Raw genomic sequence first — 24,499 nt, 5'->3', positions numbered from 1 at the left:
ATTATTTATATGTAATGATATCATATGTAAGTATTTTATGCATCCATTAGTGCTGTCAGTTTAACAGCGTTAATTTTTTTATCGCGCGATTAACGCAATATTTTTTTTTTTTCTTTTTTCTTTGGCTCAAAACAAAGAAGCAGTAGCCTGGCTGCTATGTTCAAGGCAGTATGTTTGTATGTTCATCGTTTAATTGCAAAATAGGCTTTTTTTTGTATCGTCCTGTTTTGATCAGTATATGCCGAGTTAAGTTAAGCCGATGCACATCTCAATGTTGATAAGGGCATTAAAATGAGAACAATTAATGGGACAAAGAAATCAATGGATATTTAGCATAGAGAAAACATTTTCGTGAATTAACTATGACATTAATGCGATTAATCGCATTAAATATTTTAATCGCTTGACAGGACTAATATTTATATGTTTAATCACCATTATTTATGGGATCTTGTGCAATACCATTGAAAATAATATATTGATGGAGTTAAGTAAGTTGTAACCTTTATTGTAAAGTCATACAATTCTGTGTAATAAAACTCAACCAATGTGTCTCCTCAGCTGGAACTACAATTTGGGACTTTTAGCATACGCCTTCATCACAGTTGCAGTTATGGCTAAGCACAATCAATGCATTCAATCAAAAGTGTAGCAACGACATCAATGTTGATGTTGTGAACGTTGACAACGTTCACAATAGTATTGGTACTTCGCTCATATAAAGTCAAATAAAAGGTCAAATAGAGAATGTGTTGTATCTAGTGCAGAGCCTGCAGACCTGCATTCTGCTTTGTGGTAGATCGATTACAAGTCAGGGATTGAAATTAAGAATGTTCCTAAAATGTAGCCCCCGGGACACAAAGATCTGGGCTCTCATTTATAACCGTTGCGTACGCACAAAACGGGGCTGAAATTGGCGTACGAGACTTTCTACGCCGAGGTTGTGATCTATAAAAAACCAACTTCACGGGAAAATGTGCGCAGCCCTAAGCAAACTCTGACCCATGCGTACGCATAGTTTAGAGGAAAAGGAGAATTGGCGACACAGATGGTGTGGTGGTGAACTGAAGTCAGACCGAAGAATTGCAGAGTGAGAATAACGATTATGTTTCATCATCGCCCTTCATTAAATTAATTTCAACCCATATCATGCGTTAAATCTATGTAATCAGAATAATTTAAGTCAACTGCGTTATTTCTCAGTTATAACTCCAGAAACATCTCCTTAGAATAGAAATAAAAAAAAATTCTCTATATTTAATCCCGTCACTCCATGCTTTCTACTGACGGCGCGACTGCATGGAATAAAGCATCTGTCCAACACGTCTCAATAACATAATATTTTTATGTGACACTGTAAACACATAATCAAATGTCAATTAAATCCCAAGTGTGGAAAACCAAGCCACACTCCTCGTCACAATCGTTGTCCGTTACTCTTGATGCTTTTCATGACTTTCATGATGAAATCAGGCATTAAAAAGGGGTTATGTTCAAGAACATTTTACGTGGGTGATTACAAACTGATTATCCAAGGTGTTCTCGGTCAGTCTTATTACCGTAACCCTATAAATGCAGAGGTGAGCGCCATGGTAATGCTGTACCATATGGCACTTCTGGCGGAACATGCAAATGGCAGGATTCGGAGGGAGAGGGTATTTAGGGACCATAACGATTTATTGGTAGGCTACATAAAAATATGTAACTCTATGTCTTTTTTAATTCTGGGACTGTGCGCTCCGTGCTACTGACAGAGTTCACTGCTGCAGCAACATGTTGCCACTCACTCAGATTTTTGTTGTTGGCGATCCCAATCCCGTGACCGCCGAACAAAACTACCTTTCGGGCCTTCATCTCACCCACAAGTGTCTCCACTTCAACCTCCGTGAAATTTTGCTTTTTTGCTTTTCTCAGTACTTCTGCCATTGTTTCCGACAAGACATAATACTTGCATCTGAGACTATTTCATCTGCAGATCGCATTCATGAGGTAATTTGCATTGACCATTTATGGTTAAAAAGGGGCGTGTGCCGGGCGGAACGTGAAGCTGATTCAGCTGCGCACACTTGTAGGCACTCTGTGATTTATAAAGCAAAGATTGCGTACGGTGTGCGTACGCAGGGTTTTATTAATCAGAATATTTTTTGGCGCACGCAAAACTTGGCTTCTGGGCGTACGCACATTTTTAGTAACGATCCCACGCACAGTTTTATAAATGAGACCCCTAATGTCTGGGATAGGTCTGGTTGAGTAGTACGATGGGGACCAGGACCAACCAGGACAGGATATTAATAATTTTTTTTCAATCAAGGGGAACACAGAATCATTACCTTTACTGGACACAGACTGGTCATGCTTACTGATGTGCGTTCAACCCCCAAAGGCCTGTTCGGTTCTGTATGGGAATTACAAATGAAAAAATGACTGTGGATTGTTTATGGTTGATGTGTGAAGCAGCCGCACCTGGCCGGTCGGACTGATTGGATTCTGGGTGAGGCCGCACACCTTTTGTGCATTTGACAATCAGGCACTTCTTCTTAGGAACATTCCTTACGTTGTTCGCAAACGGAGTTGTCCAGAAAGAACGTGCTGAAATCGATGGCTCAGAGATGGCTCGAGTTTCATTTCATGCGCAGGTGCATGACAGCGTTCTAAAATATATTGGAGTCTCTGCGAATAAAACATTGCTTGAAATCCTTCTAGTATGCCTAAACATTTACTAAATCATGGGCATACATGGCATAGCCTACACTGATTAAAGTAAAAATATAGAAAAATATTCGGAAATGACTGCCACGTTTTGAATAGTTTATTTAGCTTATTATATAATACTGTTCGCGCTGAGACTGCTTTGCTTCTTGTTACTTGTAGGGGTCTGTGTTCAGGCTTTCCGAACCAACTGGCCAGTGTGTGTTTGTCAGGTGAAAGCTAATGTAAAGTAATGTACATTTATTTGTAAAGCACATTTAAAAAAAAAAAAAACAACGATAAAACAAAAAACAAACAACAATAAAACAGTAACAATCATACATTTTAGACAACAGAATATCAGTAACAATAGTAATATTAATAATTACAGTAATAACAATGTTGTTGGCTAGACGTTGCCACAATGCAATAAATCAATGTACAATCAGGATCAAAAGACTAACAAATGTGATAAAGATGAGTTAAAAGAAAGGTTATACTGCATTAAAGGCAATAGAGTAGAGATGAGTTTTAAGATTTGATTAAAAAATAGCTACAGAGGGGGACAATTTAATATGCAGTGGCAAGCTGTTCCATAGTTTAGGGGCAACAACAGCAAATGCCCTATCTCATCTACATTTGTGTTTAGTTTTGGGAACAGCCAGTAAGTGCAGGTCAGAGGATCTGAGACTTCTTATAGGTGTGTATGTGACTTGTATAAGTAAGATAGGGACATGGGGCTTTTCCATTTGAGCATTTAAATGTTAGTAGCGAGATCTTAATATGTATTCTATTGTGAACGGGGAGCCACTGGAGGGAGGCTAAGATGGGGGAAATATGTTTACCCTTACGGGTGACCGTTAGTAGGCGAGCTGCAGCTTTTTTTACCAACTGTAAGCTAGAGAGGGTGGCTTTGTTGAGACCAACATATACGGAAATACAGTAGTCCAGCCTGGTAGCTACAAATGCGTGGATTACTTTTTCCAAGTTAGGGACAGTCAGAAAAGTTTTTATTTTAGAAATATTTCTCAACTGAAAGAAATTTGATTTTACAACAGACTTAACCTTTTTGCCAAAATTAAGATTAGTATCCAGTATTACACCCAAGCTTCTTATATTGTACTTGACATATGGGTCGAGGGTGCTTAAGTCCATACCATTGGTGTTACAGGTAGTACCTGGTCCTAATAATAGGACCTCCGTTTTGCAGTCATTGAAGCTCAAAAAATGCAAGGCCATCCAACCTTTGGCATCCTCCAGACAGTTTAAGAGACTTTTAATAGTGGTGGAATCTTGTCCTTTCAGAGGTATGTAAATTTGTGTGTCGTCAGCATAGCAATGGAATGAGATGCCATATTTTCTGAAAATGGAGCCTAGCGGAAGCATGTATAGGGAAAATAGGCTGGGTGCAAGAATAGAGCCCTGGGGAACACCACATGATAGAGGTGATGAGGTGGATTTAAAGTCTCCAAGGCTGACAGAAAGGGTTCCATCAGATAGGTAGGATCTGAACCATTTCATAGCAGTACCCTTAATACCGACACCTTGCTCAAGACAGTTAAGTGTGGGAAGAGTCGGCTGCTGAGCCTCTCCATCGCAGGGCCGTGAACCGTGCAGTGCATGGTGGACGCACTGCGCTGGTTGGCACCTGGTGAGTCCTGCGGCGGATGAGGATGTAGCCTTCTCAAGGGATAGAGGCGGTGGTTAAAAAAAGTATTTCGATAACCTATTACGTTCACTCGTTCCTTATAATGGTTTATAATAATAATAATAATAATAATAATACATTTAATTTAGAGGCGCCTTTCAAGACACCCAAGGTCACCTTACAGAGCATATTTTTTAAAAAGCAAGACATTGTGGAAAAAATAAATAAATAAATAAACATAAGCAATAAGAAATAAATAAAAAAAAAACAATCAAAACTGTGATCAGTTAGACGTTGTGTGCGAGTTTGAACAAGTGAGTTTTGAGTTGTGACTTGAAGGTTGAAATGGTGTCTCACTGTTTTATGTGGGGGGAGGGAGTTCCAGAGCCTGGGTGCTGAACGGCTGAATGACCGGGCACCCATTGAAGTGAGTCATGATGTGGGGATACATAGTAGTCCAGCAGAGGTTGAGCGGAGGGAGCGGGAGGGAGTGTATTCTTGGAGGAGGTCGCAGAGATAACTGGGATCTAGGTTGTGGAGAGCTTTGTAGGTAAGGAGTAGGGTTTTGTATTGGATGCGGTAGTGTACTGGGAGCCAGTGAAGTTGAATGAGGACAGGGGTGATGTGGTCAGATGATTTGGTGCGGGTGATGATCCGGGCGGCTGAGTTCTGAATGATCTGCAGTCTGTTGATAAGTTTGGTGGGGAGTCCGGTGAGGAGGGCGTTGCAGTAGTCTATGCGTGATGTGACAAATGAGTGAACTAGGATTTCAGCGCTGGATTGGGTCAGTGATGGGCGGAGTCTGGCGATGTTGCGGAGGTGGAAGAATGCAGTCCGGGTGATGTTGTGAATATGGGGTGCGAATGAGAGGGTGTTGTCCAGGATGACGCCGAGGCTCTTGACTTTGGAGGAGAAGGGTACTGGGAATCCATCGATAATTATGAGTGGAGCTGGGGTGTGTTGTGATTTAGTGAGGGTGGATTTGGATCCGATGAGCAGGGCCTCGGTCTTGTTTCCATTGAGTTTCAGGAAGTTCCTGCTCAACCAGCTCCGGATCTCTTCCAGGCACGTGATGAGGGAGGTGGGGGGGATGGCAGCGGTGGGTTTGGTGGAGATGTAGACCTGTGTGTCGTCAGCGTAGCAATGAAAATGGACCCCATGGTGACGGAGGGGTGTGCCCAGCGGGAGGAGGTAAGTGGTGAAGAGGAGTGGACCCAAGACTGGCCCCTGGGGGACGCCCAGTGAGACACCTGAACACCCAGACTTGTGGTTGCTTAGTCGAACAAATTGTTGACGGCCGGTGAGGTAGGATGTAAACCAGGAGAGTGCAGCACCAGTGATCCCAATACCAGCTAGGCGGTCCAGGAGCAGAGGGTGGGAGATGGTGTCGAATGCTGCGCTGAGATCGAGGAGGATGAGAATGGTGAGTAATCCAGAGTCGGCTGCAAGGAGGAGGTCGTTGGTGATTTCGACTAGGGCTTTTTCAGTGCTGTGTTTTGGACGGAAGCCAGATTGGAACGGTTCGTGGAGATTGTTAGTGTCAAGGTGGGACTGTAGTTGTGCGGCAACCACCCTTTCAAGTGTTTTGGAGATGAAAGGGAGATTGGAGATGGGCCGGTAATGGTTAAGGTCAGTTGGGTCAGCACCAGGTTTTTTTAGGATGGGAGTGATGGCAGCCAGCTTGAGAGTGGGTTAGGTACAGTACCAGTAGTGAGGGAGGAGTTAATTAGGTTGGTGATCATGGGGGAGATGGACGGAAGACATGCTTTGACAAGGGAGGTGGGAAGAGGATCGAGCTGACAGGTGGTGGTTTTGGCTTTGCGGATGAGTTCTGAAACGGTCTGTTCTGTTACTAGGGTGAAGTCAGAGAGGGAGCTGATGAGAGGTTGGCCAGAGGTGATCATCCAGGGTGGGTCATCAGAGGGGGTGCGAGATGAGGCCAGTTGTTGGTGAATGGTGTTGATTTTAGAGCTGAAGAAGTCAAGGAACGCAGTGCATTGGGTGGTGGAAATGTCTGGAGGGAGAGATTTAGGAGGCTGAAGTAAGTGGCTGACTGTTGAGAAGAGGACTCTGCTGTTGCCTGTACCAGCGTTGATGAGGTTGGAGTAGTATGAGGTTTTGGCAGTGGTGAGGGCATTCTTGTAGTGATGGAGGTGGTCCGAATACATTTGGCGGTGTACAGTGAGTTGAGTCTTACTGTAGAGTCGCTCCAGTCGACGACCAGTGGCTTTGAGCTGGCGCAGATGAGGAGTGAACCAGGGAGCAGTGTGGGTGAATGAGACTGAGCAGGTTTTCAGGGGGGCCAGGGTGGCGAGGGAGGAGGAGAGGCAGTTATTGTAGTGAGTCACCAGGTCAGTCAGGGAGGAAGCTGGGGGAGGGTTGGGGTAGGAGCTGATCATGGTGGAGAGGTCTGTGGTGTTGATAAGTTTGATGTTTCTGAAGGAGATGGTCCGTTGTTCCTTGGTTTTGTGTAGTTGGGTATGAATGTCAAAAAGTACAGCTTTGTGGTCGGAGATGGGGAAATCAATGACATCAAGGTTAGTGGGAGTGATGTCAGTGCAGCAGATTAAATCCAGAATGTGACCTTTGTTATGGGTTGGGAGGTTGACATGTTGTGTGATGCCAAGACAGTCCAGAAGTGATGTGAAGTCATTAGCAAAAGTACAGGATGGGTTGTCAATGTGGATGTTGAAATCACCAAGGAGGAAAACAGTGGGGGACATTGCACATACAGATGTAGGTAGTGATGAGAATTCATTGAGGAAAACGGCAGAGGGTTTTGGTGGTCTGTAAATGGTGACAATGATAGTGGGTTTGGGGCCTGAGAGTTTTACAGCTAGACATTCAAAGGAGGAATGAAGGGGGACTGTGACAGTGGTGACTTTGATGTTATCACGATGGAGGAGAGCAAGGCCACCCCCCCTCCCATTAACCCGGGGTTCACTAATAAACGAAAAACCTGGTGGGACAGCTTCATTTAGATGGGAGAAGTCATTTGGTTGTTGCCAGGTCTCAGTGAGGCAGAGAATATCTAGGCTCTGGTCAACAATAAAGTCATTTATCAAAAGGGCCTTATTACTGAGGGATCTGGTGTTCAGCAGACAGAGTTTCAGACAGGTGAGTGGAGTGTAGCAGGTTGCTTTGAGCAGAGGGGACAGTACACTGTGATTGACGGGACTGACCGTACGGGCTGTGCGAGGAGGGGAGCGGGGCCCAGTGGACCAGAAGGAGCGGATGTTTTTGTTGCTGGTGTGAGTGTACTGAAAATTCCCTCCAGAGCCTCGGTGGATGTATTTTGGTCGTTTGAGAATGTCCTGGTGGGATGCAAGCTGAGGTGGTTGGGTCCTTGAGAAGATCCGTAGACGTAACATCTCCGTTACCGAGTAACGGAGCGGCAGAGATGCGCTCGTTACGTGAGAGTCAAACATAGCGCAATCCAGAGGAACAGGTTAAAATCCACAGGTTGTGAAGTCGGAAGAAGCCAGCGGTAGATCCAGGCGATTATGGTGAAGCCACAGAGCCAGCACAGCGGAGGCAGAGGAGTGGAGCAAGCCGGTTATAGCTACGCTGGAGACGGGGAAGCCAGTTGGACGGCGCCGGGGGTTAACAGCAGTCAAGCCGGCCAGCAGGTGTCATCCACCAACAGCTGCACGACTCCACGCACAAAACACAAAACAAAACACGCAGACGTTTAACGTTCAGAAATAAATAAATAAATCAAGAAAACTGACGCAGTTACTTAACTTAACTTTGAAGTCCGACCCGAGGTCCAGAAGGGTTTCAGACAGAAGGTGTTGAAAGTAAGCAAAAGAAAACTGATAAAAAGTTAAAAGACTAGAAAGAAAAAGAAAATCGCGAAAAAATAATGTTCAGAATGACGTTCCGGTGAGCAGCAGCAGCAACAGCGTTCAAAAGGCAACAGCGTCCACCAACTGTACGACCTCACGTATAAAACACGTAAAAAAAAAGAAAACTGGCGCACTGACAATAGCGAAAAGTGACTATATATAACTAGTAAACTTAGCTAAACTACTAAAGACCAAAAAAAACGACAAAATGTTCAATGCAATCGTGAGAAATATTGGAAATACTGAATAAAAACAAGCCATACAGAGCGGCGTTAGACTCGCCAGCGTCCCCGTTACTAGGCAACTCGTATTTATTTGTTCCTTAGTATAATTTCCTTAATTTAGAAGACAGTTTTGTTCATTTTTGTTTTGTAAAAGAAATACAATATCTTTTTGAAGTTGCAAGTTTTTGAAATGATTGGAAGCGAGTCGAGCTGACCTTGCCTTGCTGTACCCACGGCCCAAACAAAGAGCAGCCGAGACAACATCCTTAACTAAAACATGACGTTTTATTTTGCATCAATATGCTACGGATGCAAACGGTTTCCCAAAACCTTCTTAAAAGCATCTTAACGACGTCATTCGTAACCTCTTCTTTATGTTCTTCGCGTGTTTCCCAAAGCGTTCTTTGCTGTTGGTTAGGTGGGTCTTAAGTGCTCGTAGAACCTTCTTAGCTCTACCATAGTGATGGTTCAGCTCCTGACACTAGTCGCCGCCACTGTACCTTTAGAAATACCCATTGCGCATGGAGTTGCCACATTGACAGTAGCCTCGTTTACATGGACACTTCTGATCCGATTAGAGTTCTAATCGGAATAGATCTATTCCTATCATGCAATCCATTTACAAAAGTGCTAAGCGTACGTCCGTATGTCTCTCGCACACAACCATAATGTTGATCTGGACTATAAATTTAAGGGATAATGTTGTACAGAAAGCCAGTCATTATCGGGAAAATAAGCCGCGACAGGGCAAACCGGACCCCGACGTGAAGCGGAGGTGTCTTGCATCGCCCTGAAGGGTTTTATTTTCGTTATTGACCGGCGACGTTCTACACATTATCCCGCTTAATACACGGCTCCTTGCGAAAATGAAACAATAACTTTTTACAATTACCATTCGTGGTGTTGAACAGCAGAGAAGTAGTCTGCTAAAGACGTTGACGTCGCTTAGCAACCGGACACACTTGGGTTAATAAGTTAACAGACTATTTATGGAGTTATAAGAAAGACGTAAATGAGGCAAAAATTCCACTTTCCTGGACAGCGGTCTAGTTCAGTGTGCATAAAAGTACAGAGGGACCAATTGCAAACTACTGCAACTGCTGATGCTATCTCTAAGTTAAATAGCCGCCACACCCACCCCAGAACATTCGGAATAAGTGTACACCACCTCTTCTATTCCGCATGGAATTATATTCGGATCAGAGAATTGTATTCCGATAGTGGCGTATATATGAACTTTGCAAATTGACAAACAATTAGGCTCACAGGAGATCTTACCTATAATCGCAAGTGCCTTCTCCTCCCTCTGTGTTAATTCTGGCGTTGTGCTGGGCCCAGCACCAGTTAGAAGCCGGTCTCTTCAAAAATCTATTGTATTTATTTTACAAATCAATAATGAACAAAACTGCCTTCTTAATTAAGGAAATTATACTGGGAAACGAAAAAAACATTATGAGAAACGAACCAACGTAATAAGTGGTTGAAAGACTTTTTCCAACCATCGTCTTTTCAACTGACAAACACACACTGGCCAGGCGGTGCAGATAGCCGGCACACAGACCCCTACAGTTAACAAAAGTCAAAGCAGTCTCAGCATTAACAGTATTACATAATAAGCTAAATAAACTATTCAAAATGTAGCTTTCATTTCAAAATGTCTATTTTCATAAATAATCAACAAGTAAGACACCTTTGTAAACAGAAAATCAATAGACTAATTTGAACGCATGACAAATGTAATTGAGGATGTGATTGCCTCAATCTCCTCTACAGTTTTCTATATTTTCTTAATTTTTTTCAAATCAGTTTAGGTTATGGTATGTTTGCCCGTGTTTAAATAAGTGTTTCAAGCAACGTTTTATTCGCAAAGATTGCAATACTTCATGCACATGAAATGGAAACTCGATCTCTGAGCAATCGTTTTCAGCAAGGTCTTTCTGAATAGCGCCATTTACGAACGACGTAAGGAATGTCTCTTAAGAAGACTCCTAAGAGACCGTTTGGGAACCACGCCTATAGAGGTAAAAAACTTTGATAAGTAAAAACGTAGGCAACCAGGCCTCACAGGAAACAGGAATCTCCGTGATGCGGTTACGGATTTCTCTCTCTCTCTCTCTCTCTCTCTCTCTCTCTCTCATTTTGTTCTGTAGAGCTGAAGAAGTCGGAGAAACGCTCCCATTCCCATCATCTATGTGTAGTATGAGTATGTGTGTCCATTATGTATCGTTCATCAGGTCGCACGGGCAAAGGGGCTGAAAAAAGTTCCAGAGACACAACAACTCCAAATTCAAGGTCAATGTCAGACATTGTTGAGGAGGTGGATTTCTTTATATCTGCACACCAAGATCAACAGTCAACAATGATATCCAACAGAGACGTGATGTGACACATAACTGTCGGTCGAGGAGACCAATGTCGTATGAATAACAGAACGTGACGACCAAATACCTTTCTAGGGTGAAGTTGAGCAAGAAGAGCCGTCAGAACAGCCCACAAAGTGGTGGAGCCTGTTGATGACATCTCAATTCAATTCAATTCATTTCAAAGTGTTTATTGTCATATGCACAAATGAGACGTTCTCGGTTGTGCAATGGAATTCTTCCTTTGTTTCCACAGACTGATCTGATAATATCCCCTCCCAATCGCAGAGACAAAGCTGTAATTACAGTGAAACGCAGTGTCGATTGGGAGGGGATGGTATTCAGTATGCTTATAAAAAATTAAAACCTTTTGTTCTTTTATGCAATATCTTTGTCTCTGAAGTCATGTGAGTCATCTCAGAAGTGATATAAAGTGAGCTCCTGCCAATGGCAGATTTAAAGAAGCAAGGCAGCGAAGGAACTACAGTCCTCAGGACAGCATTCAAACTCTACTAAAACCAACTGAACCAGTAAGTACTGAGGTCCACTGGTCATATGTACTAACCTCTAAACTACAAGTCATATCTTAATCATGAATGAAATTAACAAAAAAACACATGTTGAGGTTTGGAATTAATTACATGTTTACAAGTTATTTGGATTAACCACTAAACTTTCAGTCATAATTTAATCATGAATAACATCAACAAATACGCAGATTCTGATGTTTTGAATGACTGATTTTCTTCACAGATAAGAGTCAGTGAAAATGAATCCAACGATAAATTTCGTGGTCATTCTCTTGTGTTTTGGTAAGATACTCTCTTAAGCTGGTTTTGTTAGTCAGTACAATTTACAAAAAGAAAAACACACGAAGATGATAAAGAATTGATCAATATTTTACACAGCTGGACCAACAACTACCACAGCTGCCCCAACTACTACGACATCAATACCAACAACAACCACAGCTTCCCCATCTACAACCACCACTGAACCAACAACTACCACAGCTGCCCCAACAACTACCACAGCTGCCCCAACGACTACCACAGCTGCCCCAACAACTACCACCGCTGGACCAACAACTACCACAGCTGCCCCAACAACTACCCCCGCAGGCCCAACAACTACCACAGCTGGACCAACATCTACCACAGCAGGTCCAACAACTACCACAGCTGGACCAACCACTACCACAGCTGCCCCAACAACTACCACAGCTGCCCCAACAACTACCACTGATGGACCAACAACTACCACAGCTGGACCAGCAACTACCACAGCTGGACCAACAACTACCACAGCTGGACCAACTACTACCACAGCTGCCCCAACAACTACCACAGCTGGACCAACTACTACCACAGCTGGACAAACAACTACCACAGCTGCCCCGACCACTACCACTGCTGGACCAACAACTACCAGCACTGGACCGAGAACCACCACCACTGGACTAACAACTACCACAGCCGCCCCAACAACTACCACCGCTGAACGAACTACAACCACCGCTGAACCAACAACTGCCACAGCTGCCCCAACAACTACCACCGCGGAACCAACAACTACCACAGCTGCCCCAACAACTACCACCGCTGGACCAACAACTACCACAGCTGGACCAACGACTACCACAGCTGCCCCAACTACTACCACAGCTGCCCCAACAACTACCACCGCAGGACCAACAATTACCACAGCTGCCCCAACTACTACCACAGCTGGACCAACAACTACCACAGCTGCCCCAACAACTACCACCACTGGACCAACAACTACCACAGCTGGACCAACGACTACCACAGCTGCCCCAACTACTACGACATCAATACCAACAACAACCACAGCTTCCCCATCTACAACCACCACTGAACCAACAACTACCACAGCTGCCCCAACAACTACCACATCTGGACCAACAACTACCACCGCTGGACCAACAACTACCACAGCTGGACCAACGACTACCACAGCTGCCCCAACTACTAACACAGCAGGACCAACAACTACCACAGCTGGACCAACATCTACCACAGCTGGTCCAACAACTACCACAGCTGGACCAACAACTACCACAGCTGCCCCAACGACTACCACAGCTGCCCCAACAACTACCACCGCTGGACCAACGACTACCATAGCTGCCCCAACAACTACCACCGCAGGCCCAACAACTACCACAGCTGGACCAACATCTACCACAGCAGGTCCAACAACTACCACAGCTGGACCAACCACTACCACAGCTGCCCCAACAACTACCACAGCTGCCCCAACAACTACCACTGATGGACCAACAACTACCACAGCTGGACCAGCAACTACCACAGCTGGACCAACAACTACCAAAGCTGGACCAACAACTACCACTGATGGACCAACAACTACCACAGCTGCCCCAACAACTACCACAGCTGGACCAACTACTACCACAGCTGCCCCAACAACTACCACAGCTGGACCAACAACTACCACAGCTGGACAAACAACTACCACAGCTGCCCCGACCACTACCACTGCTGGACCAACAACTACCAGCACTGGACCGAGAACCACCACCACTGGACTAACAACTACCACAGCTGCCCCAACAACTACCACCGCAGAACGAACTACAACCACCGCTGAACCAACAACTACCACAGCTGCCCCAACAACTACCACCGCGGAACCAACAACTACCACAGCTGCCCCAACAACTACCACCGCTGGACCAACAACTACCACAGCTGGACCAACAACTACCACAGCTGCCCCAACTACTACCACAGCTGCCCCAACAACTACCACCGCAGGACCAACAACTACCACAGCTGGCCCAACAACTACCACAGCTGGACCCACAACTACCACCGCTGGACTAACAACTACCACAGCTGCCCCAACAACTACCACAGCTGCCCCAACAACAACCACAGCTTCCCCAACTACAACCACCGCTGAACCAACAACAACCACAGCTGCCCCAACAACTACCAGAGCAGGACCAACAACTACCACCGCTGGACCAACAACTAGCACAGCTGGACCAACAATTACCACAGCTGCCCCAACTACAACCACTGAAGGACCAACAACTACCACAGCTGGTCCAACAACTACCACAGCTGGTCCAACAACTACCACCGCTGGACCAACAACTACCACCGCTGGACTAACAACTACCACAGCTGCCCCAACAACTACCACAGCTGCCACAACAACTACCACAGCTGGACCAACAACTACCACAGCTGGTCCAACAACTACCAACGCTGGACTAACAACTACCACAGCTGCCCCAACAACTACCACAGCTGCCCCAACAACTGCCACCACTGGACCAACAACTACCACAGCTGCCCCAACTACGACCAATGCTGAACCAACAACTACCACATCAATCCCAACTACCACCGCAGATGGACCAACAACTACCACAGCTGCCCCAACAACTACCACAGCTGCCCCAACAACGACCACTGCTGGACCAAGAACCACCACCACTGGACTAACAACTACCAAAGCTACCCCAACAACTACCACCACTGCCCCAACAACAACCACAGCTGCCCCAACAACAACCACAGCATCGCCATCTACAACCACCGCTGAACCAACAACTACCACAGCTGCCCCAATAACTACCACAGCTGCCCAAACAACTACCACAGCTGGACCAACAACTACCACAGCTGGACCAACAACTACCACAGCTGGACAAACAACTACCACAGCTGGTCCAACAACTACCACAGCTGCCCCAACAACTACCACCGCTGGACCAACAACTACCACCACTGGACCAACAACTACCACCGCTGGACTAACAACTACCACAGCTGCTCCAACTACGACCACCGCTGGACCAACAACTACCACAGCTGGGCCAACTACTACCACAGCTGCCCCAACTACTACCACAGCTGCCCCAACAACTACCACTGATGGACCAACAACTACCACAGCTGGACCAACAACTACCACAGCTGAACCAACAACTACCACAGCTGGACCAACAACTACCACAGCTGCCCCGACAACTACCACTTCTGGACCAACAACTACCACCACTGGACCAAGAACCACCACCACTGGACTAACAACTACTACAACTGCCCCAACAACTACCACCACTGCCCCAACAACTACCACAGCTGCCCCAACAACAACCACAGCTTCCCCAACTACAACCACCGCTGAACCAACTACAACCACCGCTGAACCAACAACTACCACAGCTGCCCCAACAACTACCACCGCTGGACCAACAACTACCACAGCTGGACCAACAACTACCACCGCTGCCCCAACTACTACCACAGCTGCCCCAACAACTACCACCGCTGGACCAACGACTACCACAGCTGCCCCAACTACTACCACAGCTGCCCCAACAACTACCACCGCTGAACCAACAACTACCACAGCTGGACCAACAACTACCACAGCTGCCCAGACAACTACCACAGCTGCCCCAACAACTACCACAACTGCCCCAACAACTACCACAGCTGCCCCAACAACAACCACAGCTGGTCCAACAAGTACCACCGCTGGACCAACAACTACCACCGCTGGACTAACAACCACCACAGCTGCCCCAACAACTACCACCGCGGCCCCAACAACTACCACCACTGGACCAACAACTACCACAGCTTCCCCAACTACGACCACCGCTGCCCCAACAACTACCACCGCTGGACCAACGACTACCACAGCTGCCCCAACTACTACCACAGCTGCCCCAACAACTACCACCGCTGAACCAACAACTACCACAGCTGGACCAACAACTACCACAGCTGCCCAGACAACTACCACAGCTGCCCCAACAACTACCACAACTGCCCCAACAACTACCACAGCTGCCCCAACAACAACCACAGCTTCCCCAACTACAACCACCGCTGAACCAACAACTACCACAGCTGCCCCAACAACTACCACCACTGCCCCAACAACTACCACAGCTGCCCCAACAACAACCACAGCTTCCCCAACTACAACCACCGCTGAACCAACAACTACCACAGCTGCCCAAACAACTACCACGGCTGCCCCTACAACTACCACAACTGCCCCAACTACTACCACATCAATACCAACAACAACCACAGCTTCCCCATCTACAACCACCGCTGAACCAACAACTACCACAGCTGCCCCAACAACTACCACAGCTGCCCCAACAACTACCACAGCTGGACCAACAACTACCACCGCTGGACCAACGACTACCACAGCTGGACCAACGACTACCACAGCTGCCCCAACTACTACCACAGCAGGACCAACAACTACCACAGCTGGAGCAACATCTACCACAGCTGGTCCAACAACTACCACAGCTGGACCAACAACTACCACAGCTGCCCCAACTACTACCACTGATGGACCAACAACTACCACAGCTGGATCAACAACTACCACAGCTGGTCCAACAACTACCACCGCTGGACCAACAACTACCACCGCTGGACTAACAACTACCACAGCTGCCCCAACAACTACCACAGCTGCCCCAACAACTGCCACCACTGGACCCTCAACAACCACAGCTGCCCCAACTACGACCACTGCTGAACCAACAACTACCACATCAATCCCAACTACCACCGCAGATGGACCAACAACTACCACAGCTGCCCCAACAACTAACACTGCTGGACCAACAGCTACCACCACTGTACCAAGAACCACCACCACTGGACTAACAACAACCACTGCTGCCCCAACTACCACCACCGCTGAACCAACAACTACCACAGCTGTACCAACAACTACCACAGATGCCCAAACAACTACCACAGCTGCCCCAACAACTACCACAGCTGGACCAACAACTACCACCGCTGCCCCAACTACTACCACAGCTGCCCCAACAACTAGCACCGCAGGACAAACAACTAGCACAGCTGGACCAACAACTACCACAGCTGGACCAACATCTACCACAGCTGGTCCAACAAGTACCACCGCTGGACCAACAACTACCACCGCTGGACTAACAACCACCACAGCTGCCCCAACAACTACCACCGCGGCCCAAACAACTACCACCACTGGACCCTCAACAACCACAGCTTCCCCAACTACGACCACCGCTGCCCCAACAACTACCACCGCTGGACCAACGACTACCACAGCTGCCCCAACTACTACCACAGCTGCCCCAACAACTACCACCGCTGAACCAACAACTACCACAGCTGGACCAACAACTACCACAGCTGCCCAGACAACTACCACAGCTGCCCCAACAACTACCACAACTGCCCCAACAACTACCACAGCTGCCCCAACAACAACCACAGCTTCCCCAACTACAACCACCGCTGAACCAACAACTACCACAGCTGCCCCAACAACTACCACCACTGCCCCAACAACTACCACAGCTGCCCCAACAACAACCACAGCTTCCCCAACTACAACCACCGCTGAACCAACAACTACCACAGCTGCCCAAACAACTACCACGGCTGCCCCTACAACTACCACAACTGCCCCAACTACTACCACATCAATACCAACAACAACCACAGCTTCCCCATCTACAACCACCGCTGAACCAACAACTACCACAGCTGCCCCAACAACTACCACAGCTGGACCAACAACTACCACCGCTGGACCAACGACTACCACAGCTGGACCAACGACTACCACAGCTGCCCCAACAACTACCACAGCTGCCCCAACTACTACCACAGCTGGACCAACAACTACCACAGCTGGAGCAACATCTACCACAGCTGGTCCAACAACTACCACAGCTGGACCAACAACTACCACAGCTGCCCCAACAACTACCACTGATGGACCAACAACTACCATAGCTGGACCAACAACTACCACAGCTGGTCCAACAACTACCACCGCTGGACCAACAACTACCACAGCTGCCACAACAACTACCACAGCTGCCCCAACAACTGCCACCACTGGACCCTCAACAACCACAGCTGCCCCAACTACGACCACTGCTGAACCAACAACTACCACATCAATCCCGACTACCACCGCAGACGGACCAAAAACTACCACAGCTGCCCCAACAACTAACACTGCTGGACCAACAGCTACCACCACTGTACCAATAACCACCACCACTGGACTAAAAACAACCACAGCTGCCCCAACAACAACAACAGCTTCCCCAACTACAACCACCGCTGAACTAACAACTACCACAGCTGCCCCAATAACTACCACAGCTGCCCAAACAACTACCACCGCAGGACCAACAACTACCACAGCTGGACCAACAACTACCATCGCTGGTCCAACAACTACAACCGCTGGACCAACAACTACCACCGCTGGACTAACAACTACCACAGCTGCCCCAACAACTACCAACACTGGAACCTCAACAACCACAGCTTCCCCAACTACGAACACCGCTGCCCAAACAACTACCACCGCTGGACCAACAACTACCACAGCTGGACCAACGACTGCCACAGCTGGAACAACATCTACCACAGCTGGTCCAACAACTACCACCGCTGGACCAACAACTACCACAGCTGCCCCAACTACTACCACAGCTGCCCCAACTACTACCACAGCTGCCCCAACAACTACCACGGCTGGACCTACATCTACGACAGCTGGACCAACTACCGCAAAATCAAACCCCACAACAACCACAGCTCCCCCCACAACTACCACAGCTGGACCAACTACTACCACAGCTGCCCCAACTACTACCACAGCAGGACCAACATCTACCACAGCTGGTCCAACAACTACCACAGCTGGACCAACTACCGCAAAATCAAACCCCACAACAACCACAGCTCCCCCAACAACTACCACAGCTGGACCAACTACTACCACAGCTGCCCCAACTACTACCACAGCAGGACCAACAACTACCACAGCTGGTCCAACAACTACCACAGCTGGACCAACAACTACCACAGCTGGACCAACTACTACCACAGCTGCCCCAACTACTACCACTGATGGACCAACAACTACCACAGCTGGACCAACATCTACCACAGCTGCCCCAACAACTACCACAGCAGGACCAAAATCTACCACAGCTGGTCCAACAACTACCACAGCTGGACCAACAACTACCACAGCTGAACCAACATCTACCACAGCTGCCCCAACAACTACCACAGCAGGACCAAAATCTACCACAGCTGGTCCAACAACTACCACAGCTGCCCCAACTACTACCACAGCAGGACCAAAATCTACCACAGCTGGTCCAACAACTACCACAGCTGGACCAACAACTACCACAGCTGCCCCAACAACTACCACAGCAGGACCAAAATCTACCACAGCTGGTCCAACAACTACCACAGCTGCCCCAACTACTACCACAGCAGGACCAAAATCTACCACAGCTGGTCCAACAACTACCACAGCTGGACCAACTACTACCACAGCTGCCCCAACAACTACCACCGCTGGACCAACAACTACCACAGCTGGACCAACAACTACCACAGCTGGTCCAACAACTACCACAGCTGGACCAACAACAACCATAGCTGGGCAGATAGCTATCGTAGCTGGCCAAACAACTACCACAGCTGGACCAACAACTACCACAGCTGGATCAACAACTACCACAGCTGGATCAACAACTACCACAGCTGCACCAACGACAACCACAGCTGCCCCAACTACTACCACCGCAGGACCAACAACTACCACAAATGGACCAACAACTACCACGGCTGGACCTACATCTACGACAGCTGGACCAACTACCGCAAAATCAAACCCCACAACAACCACAGCTCCCCCCACAACTACCACCGTCGGACTAACAACTACCACAGCTGCCCCGACAACCACTACAGCTGCCCCAACAACTACCACAGCAAGCCCAACTAACAATACCACTCGACCAACAACAACAACAACTGGAGCAACGACAACGACAGCTGGACCTACAACTACTACGGCTAGCGCAACTACCACTACAACGGGACCAACAACAACCACAGCTGGACGAACAACTACAACATCTGGCCCAACTACCGCAAAATCAAACCCCACAACAACCACAGCTCCCCCCACAACTACCACAGCTGGACCAACTACTACCACAGCTGCCCCAACTACTACCACAGCAGGACCAACATCTACCACAGCTGGTCCAACAACTACCACAGCTGGACCAACTACCGCAAAATCAAACCCCACAACAACCACAGCTCCCCCAACAACTACCACAGCTGGACCAACTACTACCACAGCTGCCCCAACTACTACCACAGCAGGACCAACAACTACCACAGCTGGTCCAACAACTACCACAGCTGGACCAACAACTACCACAGCTGGACCAACTACTACCACAGCTGCCCCAACTACTACCACTGATGGACCAACAACTACCACAGCTGGACCAACATCTACCACAGCTGCCCCAACAACTACCACAGCAGGACCAAAATCTACCACAGCTGGTCCAACAACTACCACAGCTGGACCAACAACTACCACAGCTGAACCAACATCTACCACAGCTGCCCCAACAACTACCACAGCAGGACCAAAATCTACCACAGCTGGTCCAACAACTACCACAGCTGCCCCAACTACTACCACAGCAGGACCAAAATCTACCACAGCTGGTCCAACAACTACCACAGCTGGACCAACAACTACCACAGCTGCCCCAACAACTACCACAGCAGGACCAAAATCTACCACAGCTGGTCCAACAACTACCACAGCTGCCCCAACTACTACCACAGCAGGACCAAAATCTACCACAGCTGGTCCAACAACTACCACAGCTGGACCAACAACTACCACAGCTGCCCCAACTACTACCACAGCTGCCCCAACAACTACCACCGCTGGACCAACAACTACCACAGCTGGACCAACAACTACCACAGCTGGTCCAACAACTACCACAGCTGGACCAACAACAACCATAGCTGGGCAGATAGCTATCGTAGCTGGCCAAACAACTACCACAGCTGGACCAACAACTACCACAGCTGGATCTACAACTACCACAGCTGGATCAACAACTACCACAGCTGCACCAACGACAACCACAGCTGCCCCAACTACTACCACCGCAGGACCAACAACTACCACAAATGGACCAACAACTACCACGGCTGGACCTACATCTACGACAGCTGGACCAACTACCGCAAAATCAAACCCCACAACAACCACAGCTCCCCCCACAACTACCACCGTCGGACTAACAACTACCACAGCTGCCCCGACAACCACTACAGCTGCCCCAACAACTACCACAGCAAGCCCAACTAACAATACCACTCGACCAACAACAACAACAACTGGAGCAACGACAACGACAGCTGGACCTACAACTACTACGGCTAGCGCAACTACCACTACAACGGGACCAACAACAACCACAGCTGGACGAACAACTACAACATCTGGCCCGACTACCGCAACATCAAGCCCCACAACAAACACAGCTGCCCCAACAACTACCACAGCTGCCCCAGCAACTACCACCACTGGACCGACAACTACCACAGATGGCCCAACAACTACAACAGCTGGCCCAACAACAACCAAAGCCGACCCAACAACCAACACATTTGCTGCAACAACTACCACTGCCGGCCAAACTATCACCACAGCTGGCTCAACAACTACCACATCCAGCCCAACTACAGCCACATCTAGCCCAACAACTACCACACCTACCCCAACTACAACCACATCTAGCCCAACTACAACCACATCCAGCCCAACAACCACAGCTAGCCCAACTACAACCACAGCTGGCCCAAATACCACAGCAACAACACTAATTACTGTACCTGGAGTACAGCCAATAACAGTACACCCAGTCGGAGTACAGAAAACTACCACAGCTGCCCCAACAACTTCCACCGCTGGACCAACATCTTCCACAGTTGGACCAACAACTTCCACAGCTGGACCAACAACTACCACAGCTGCCCCAACAACTGACACAGCTGCCCCAATAGCTACCCCAGCTGGACCAACAAAAACCACAGTTGCCCCAATAGCTACCACAGATGGACCAACAACTACCCCCGCTGGACCAACAACTACCACAGCTACCCCAACTACAACCAAATCTAGCCCAACTACAACCACAGCTAGCCCAACAACTACCACATCCAGCCCAACTACAACCACAGCTAGCCCAACTACTACCACATCCAGCCCAACTACAACCACAGCAAGCCCAACAACTACCACATCCAGCCCAACAACTACCACAGCTAGCCCAACTACAACTACAGCTGGCCCAACTACCACAGCAACAACACTAGTTACTGTACCTGGAGTACAGCTAATAGTAGTACAGATAGTAGTAGTACACCCAGTAGGAGTACAGCCAGTCGGAGTACAGACGGTAGTACTGCAGCCAGTAGGAGTACAGCCAGTAGGAGTACAGACAGTAGTACAGACAGTAGCACAGACAGTAGTACAGACAGTAGTAGTACAGCCCGTCGGAGTACAGCCAGTCATAGTACAGACTGTAGTACTACAGCCAGACGGAGTACAGACAATAATACAGACTTTAGTATTACAGCCAGTAGGAGTACAGCCAGTACTATTACAGCCAGTCGGAGTACAGACAATAATACAGACAGTAGTATTACAGCCAGTAGGAGTACAGCCAGTAGGAGTACAGACAGTAGTATTACATCCAGTAGGAGTACAGCCAGTCGGAGTACAGACAGTAGTATTACAGCCAGTAGGAGTACAGCCAGTAGGAGTACTGCCAGTAGGAGTACTGCCAGTAGGAGTACTGCCAGTAGGAGTACAGCCAGTAGGAGTACAGACAGTGGGACTACAGCCAATAGTAGTACAGATAGTAGTAGTACACCCAGTAGGAGTACAGACAGTCGGAGTACAGACGGTAGTACTACAGCAGGTAGGAGTACAGACAGTAGTACAGACAGCAGCACAGACAGTAGTACAGACAGTAGTACTACAGCCCGTCGGAGTACAGCCAGTCATAGTACAGACTGTAGTACTACAGCCAGACGGAGTACAGACAATAATACAGACAGTAGTATTACAGCCAGTAGGAGTACAGCCAGTACTACTACAGCCAGTCGGAGTACAGACAATAATACAGACAGTAGTATTACAGCCAGTAGGAGTACAGCCAGTCGGAGTACAGACAGTAGTATTACATCCAGTAGGAGTACAGCCAGTAGGAGTACAGACAGTAGTATTACAGCCAGTAGAAGGAGTACAGCCAGTAGGAGTACAGACAGTCGGAGTACAGCCAGTAGGAGTACAGCCGGTAGTATTACAGCCAGTAGGAGTCCAGCCAGTAGGAGTCCAGCCAGTTGGAGTACAGCCAGTTGGAGTACAGCCAGTAATATTACAGCCAGTAGGAGTCCAGCCAGTTGGAGTACAGCCAGTTGGAGTACAGCCAGTAGTATTACAGCCAGTAGGAGTACAGCCAGTAGGAGTACAGCCAGTAGGAGTACGGCCAGTAGTTCCAGTTGCCATGGTTCCAGTAGTCATATTGCCAGCAGGCATGATTCCAGGAGGCCTGAGACCTTTCTCCTCTTCAGTTCAGAACCAATGCAGTTTTGTTGTTGTAACACTCATTGGAATCACAACCAAGCTTTTCATTTAGTGTAACTTTCTGATGCCTTGTTGCTAATTGTTGTATACTTTATTAATTATTTATATGTAATGATATCATATGTAAGTATTTTATGTATCCATTAGTGCTGTCAGTTAAACGAGTTATTAACGGCGTTAACGCAAACCAATTTTAACAGCGTTAATTTTTTTATTGCGCGATTAACGCAATTCTTTCATTTTATTTATTTATTTATTTATTTTTCTTTGGCTCAAAACAAAGAAGCAGTAGCCTGTCTGCTATGTTCAAGGCAGTATGTTTGTATGTTCATCGTTTCATTGCACAATAGGCTTTTTTTTGTATCATCCTGTTTTGATCATTATATGCTAATGTTATCAAAAATAAAAATTGCACAAGTAAAGCCGATGCACTTCTCCATGTTGATAAAGGCATTAAAATGAGAAAAATTGATGGGACAAAGAAATCAATGGATATTTAGCATAGAAAAAACAATTTCGTGAGTTAACTATGACATTAATTCGATTAATCGCATTAAATATTTTAATCGCTTGACAGGACTAATAGTTATATATTTAATCACCATTATTTATGGGATCTTGTGCAATACCATTGAAAATAATATATTGATGGAGTTAAGTAAGTTGTAACCTTTATTGTAAAGTCATACAATTCTGTGTAATAAAACTCAACCAATGTGTCTCCTCAGCTGGAACTACAATTTGGGACTTTTAGCATACGCCTTCATCACAGTTGCAGTTATGGCTAAGCACAATCAATGCATTCAATCAAAAGTGTAGCAACGACATCAATGTTGATGTTGTGAACGTTGACAACGTTCACAATAGTATTGGTACCTCGCTCATATAAAGTCAAATCAAATAAAAGGTCAAGTAAACAATGTGTTGTATCCAGTGCAGAGCCTGCAGACCTGCATTCTGCTTTGTGGTAGATCGATTACAAGTCAGGGATTGAAATTAAGAATGTATCTAAAATATAGCCCCCGCGACACAAAGATCTGATGTCTGGGATAGGTCTGGTTGAGTAGTACGATGGGGACCAGGACCAACCAGGACAGGATATTCATAGTTTTCTCTCAATCAAGGGAACACAGAATCATAACCTTTACTGGACGCAGACTGGTCATGCTTACTGATGTG

At 47.3% G+C, this 24,499-nt stretch overlaps 1 protein-coding gene across 1 annotated transcript; it reads left to right on the top strand.

Annotated features, from left to right (window-relative positions):
- The first annotated feature begins 1,984 nt into the window (after positions 1–1,984).
- Positions 1,985–24,074, top strand: LOC115536011 (mucin-5AC-like). Its single transcript, XM_030347668.1, has 7 exons — positions 1,985–1,989; positions 15,749–15,920; positions 19,401–19,764; positions 21,295–21,441; positions 22,065–22,214; positions 22,323–22,985; positions 24,049–24,074. The coding sequence occupies exons 1-7, from the start codon at positions 1,985–1,987 to the stop codon at positions 24,072–24,074; spliced, it is 1,527 nt and encodes a 508-aa protein (XP_030203528.1).
- The last annotated feature ends 425 nt before the right edge of the window (positions 24,075–24,499 follow it).

The sequence above is a fragment of the Gadus morhua genome, chromosome 22 (assembly GCF_902167405.1).
Source record: "Gadus morhua chromosome 22, gadMor3.0, whole genome shotgun sequence".
NCBI classification, from domain to species: domain Eukaryota; kingdom Metazoa; phylum Chordata; class Actinopteri; order Gadiformes; family Gadidae; genus Gadus; species Gadus morhua.
The sequence above is the reverse complement of the archived record's forward strand: the minus strand, read 5'-3'. Positions and strand labels throughout refer to the sequence as shown.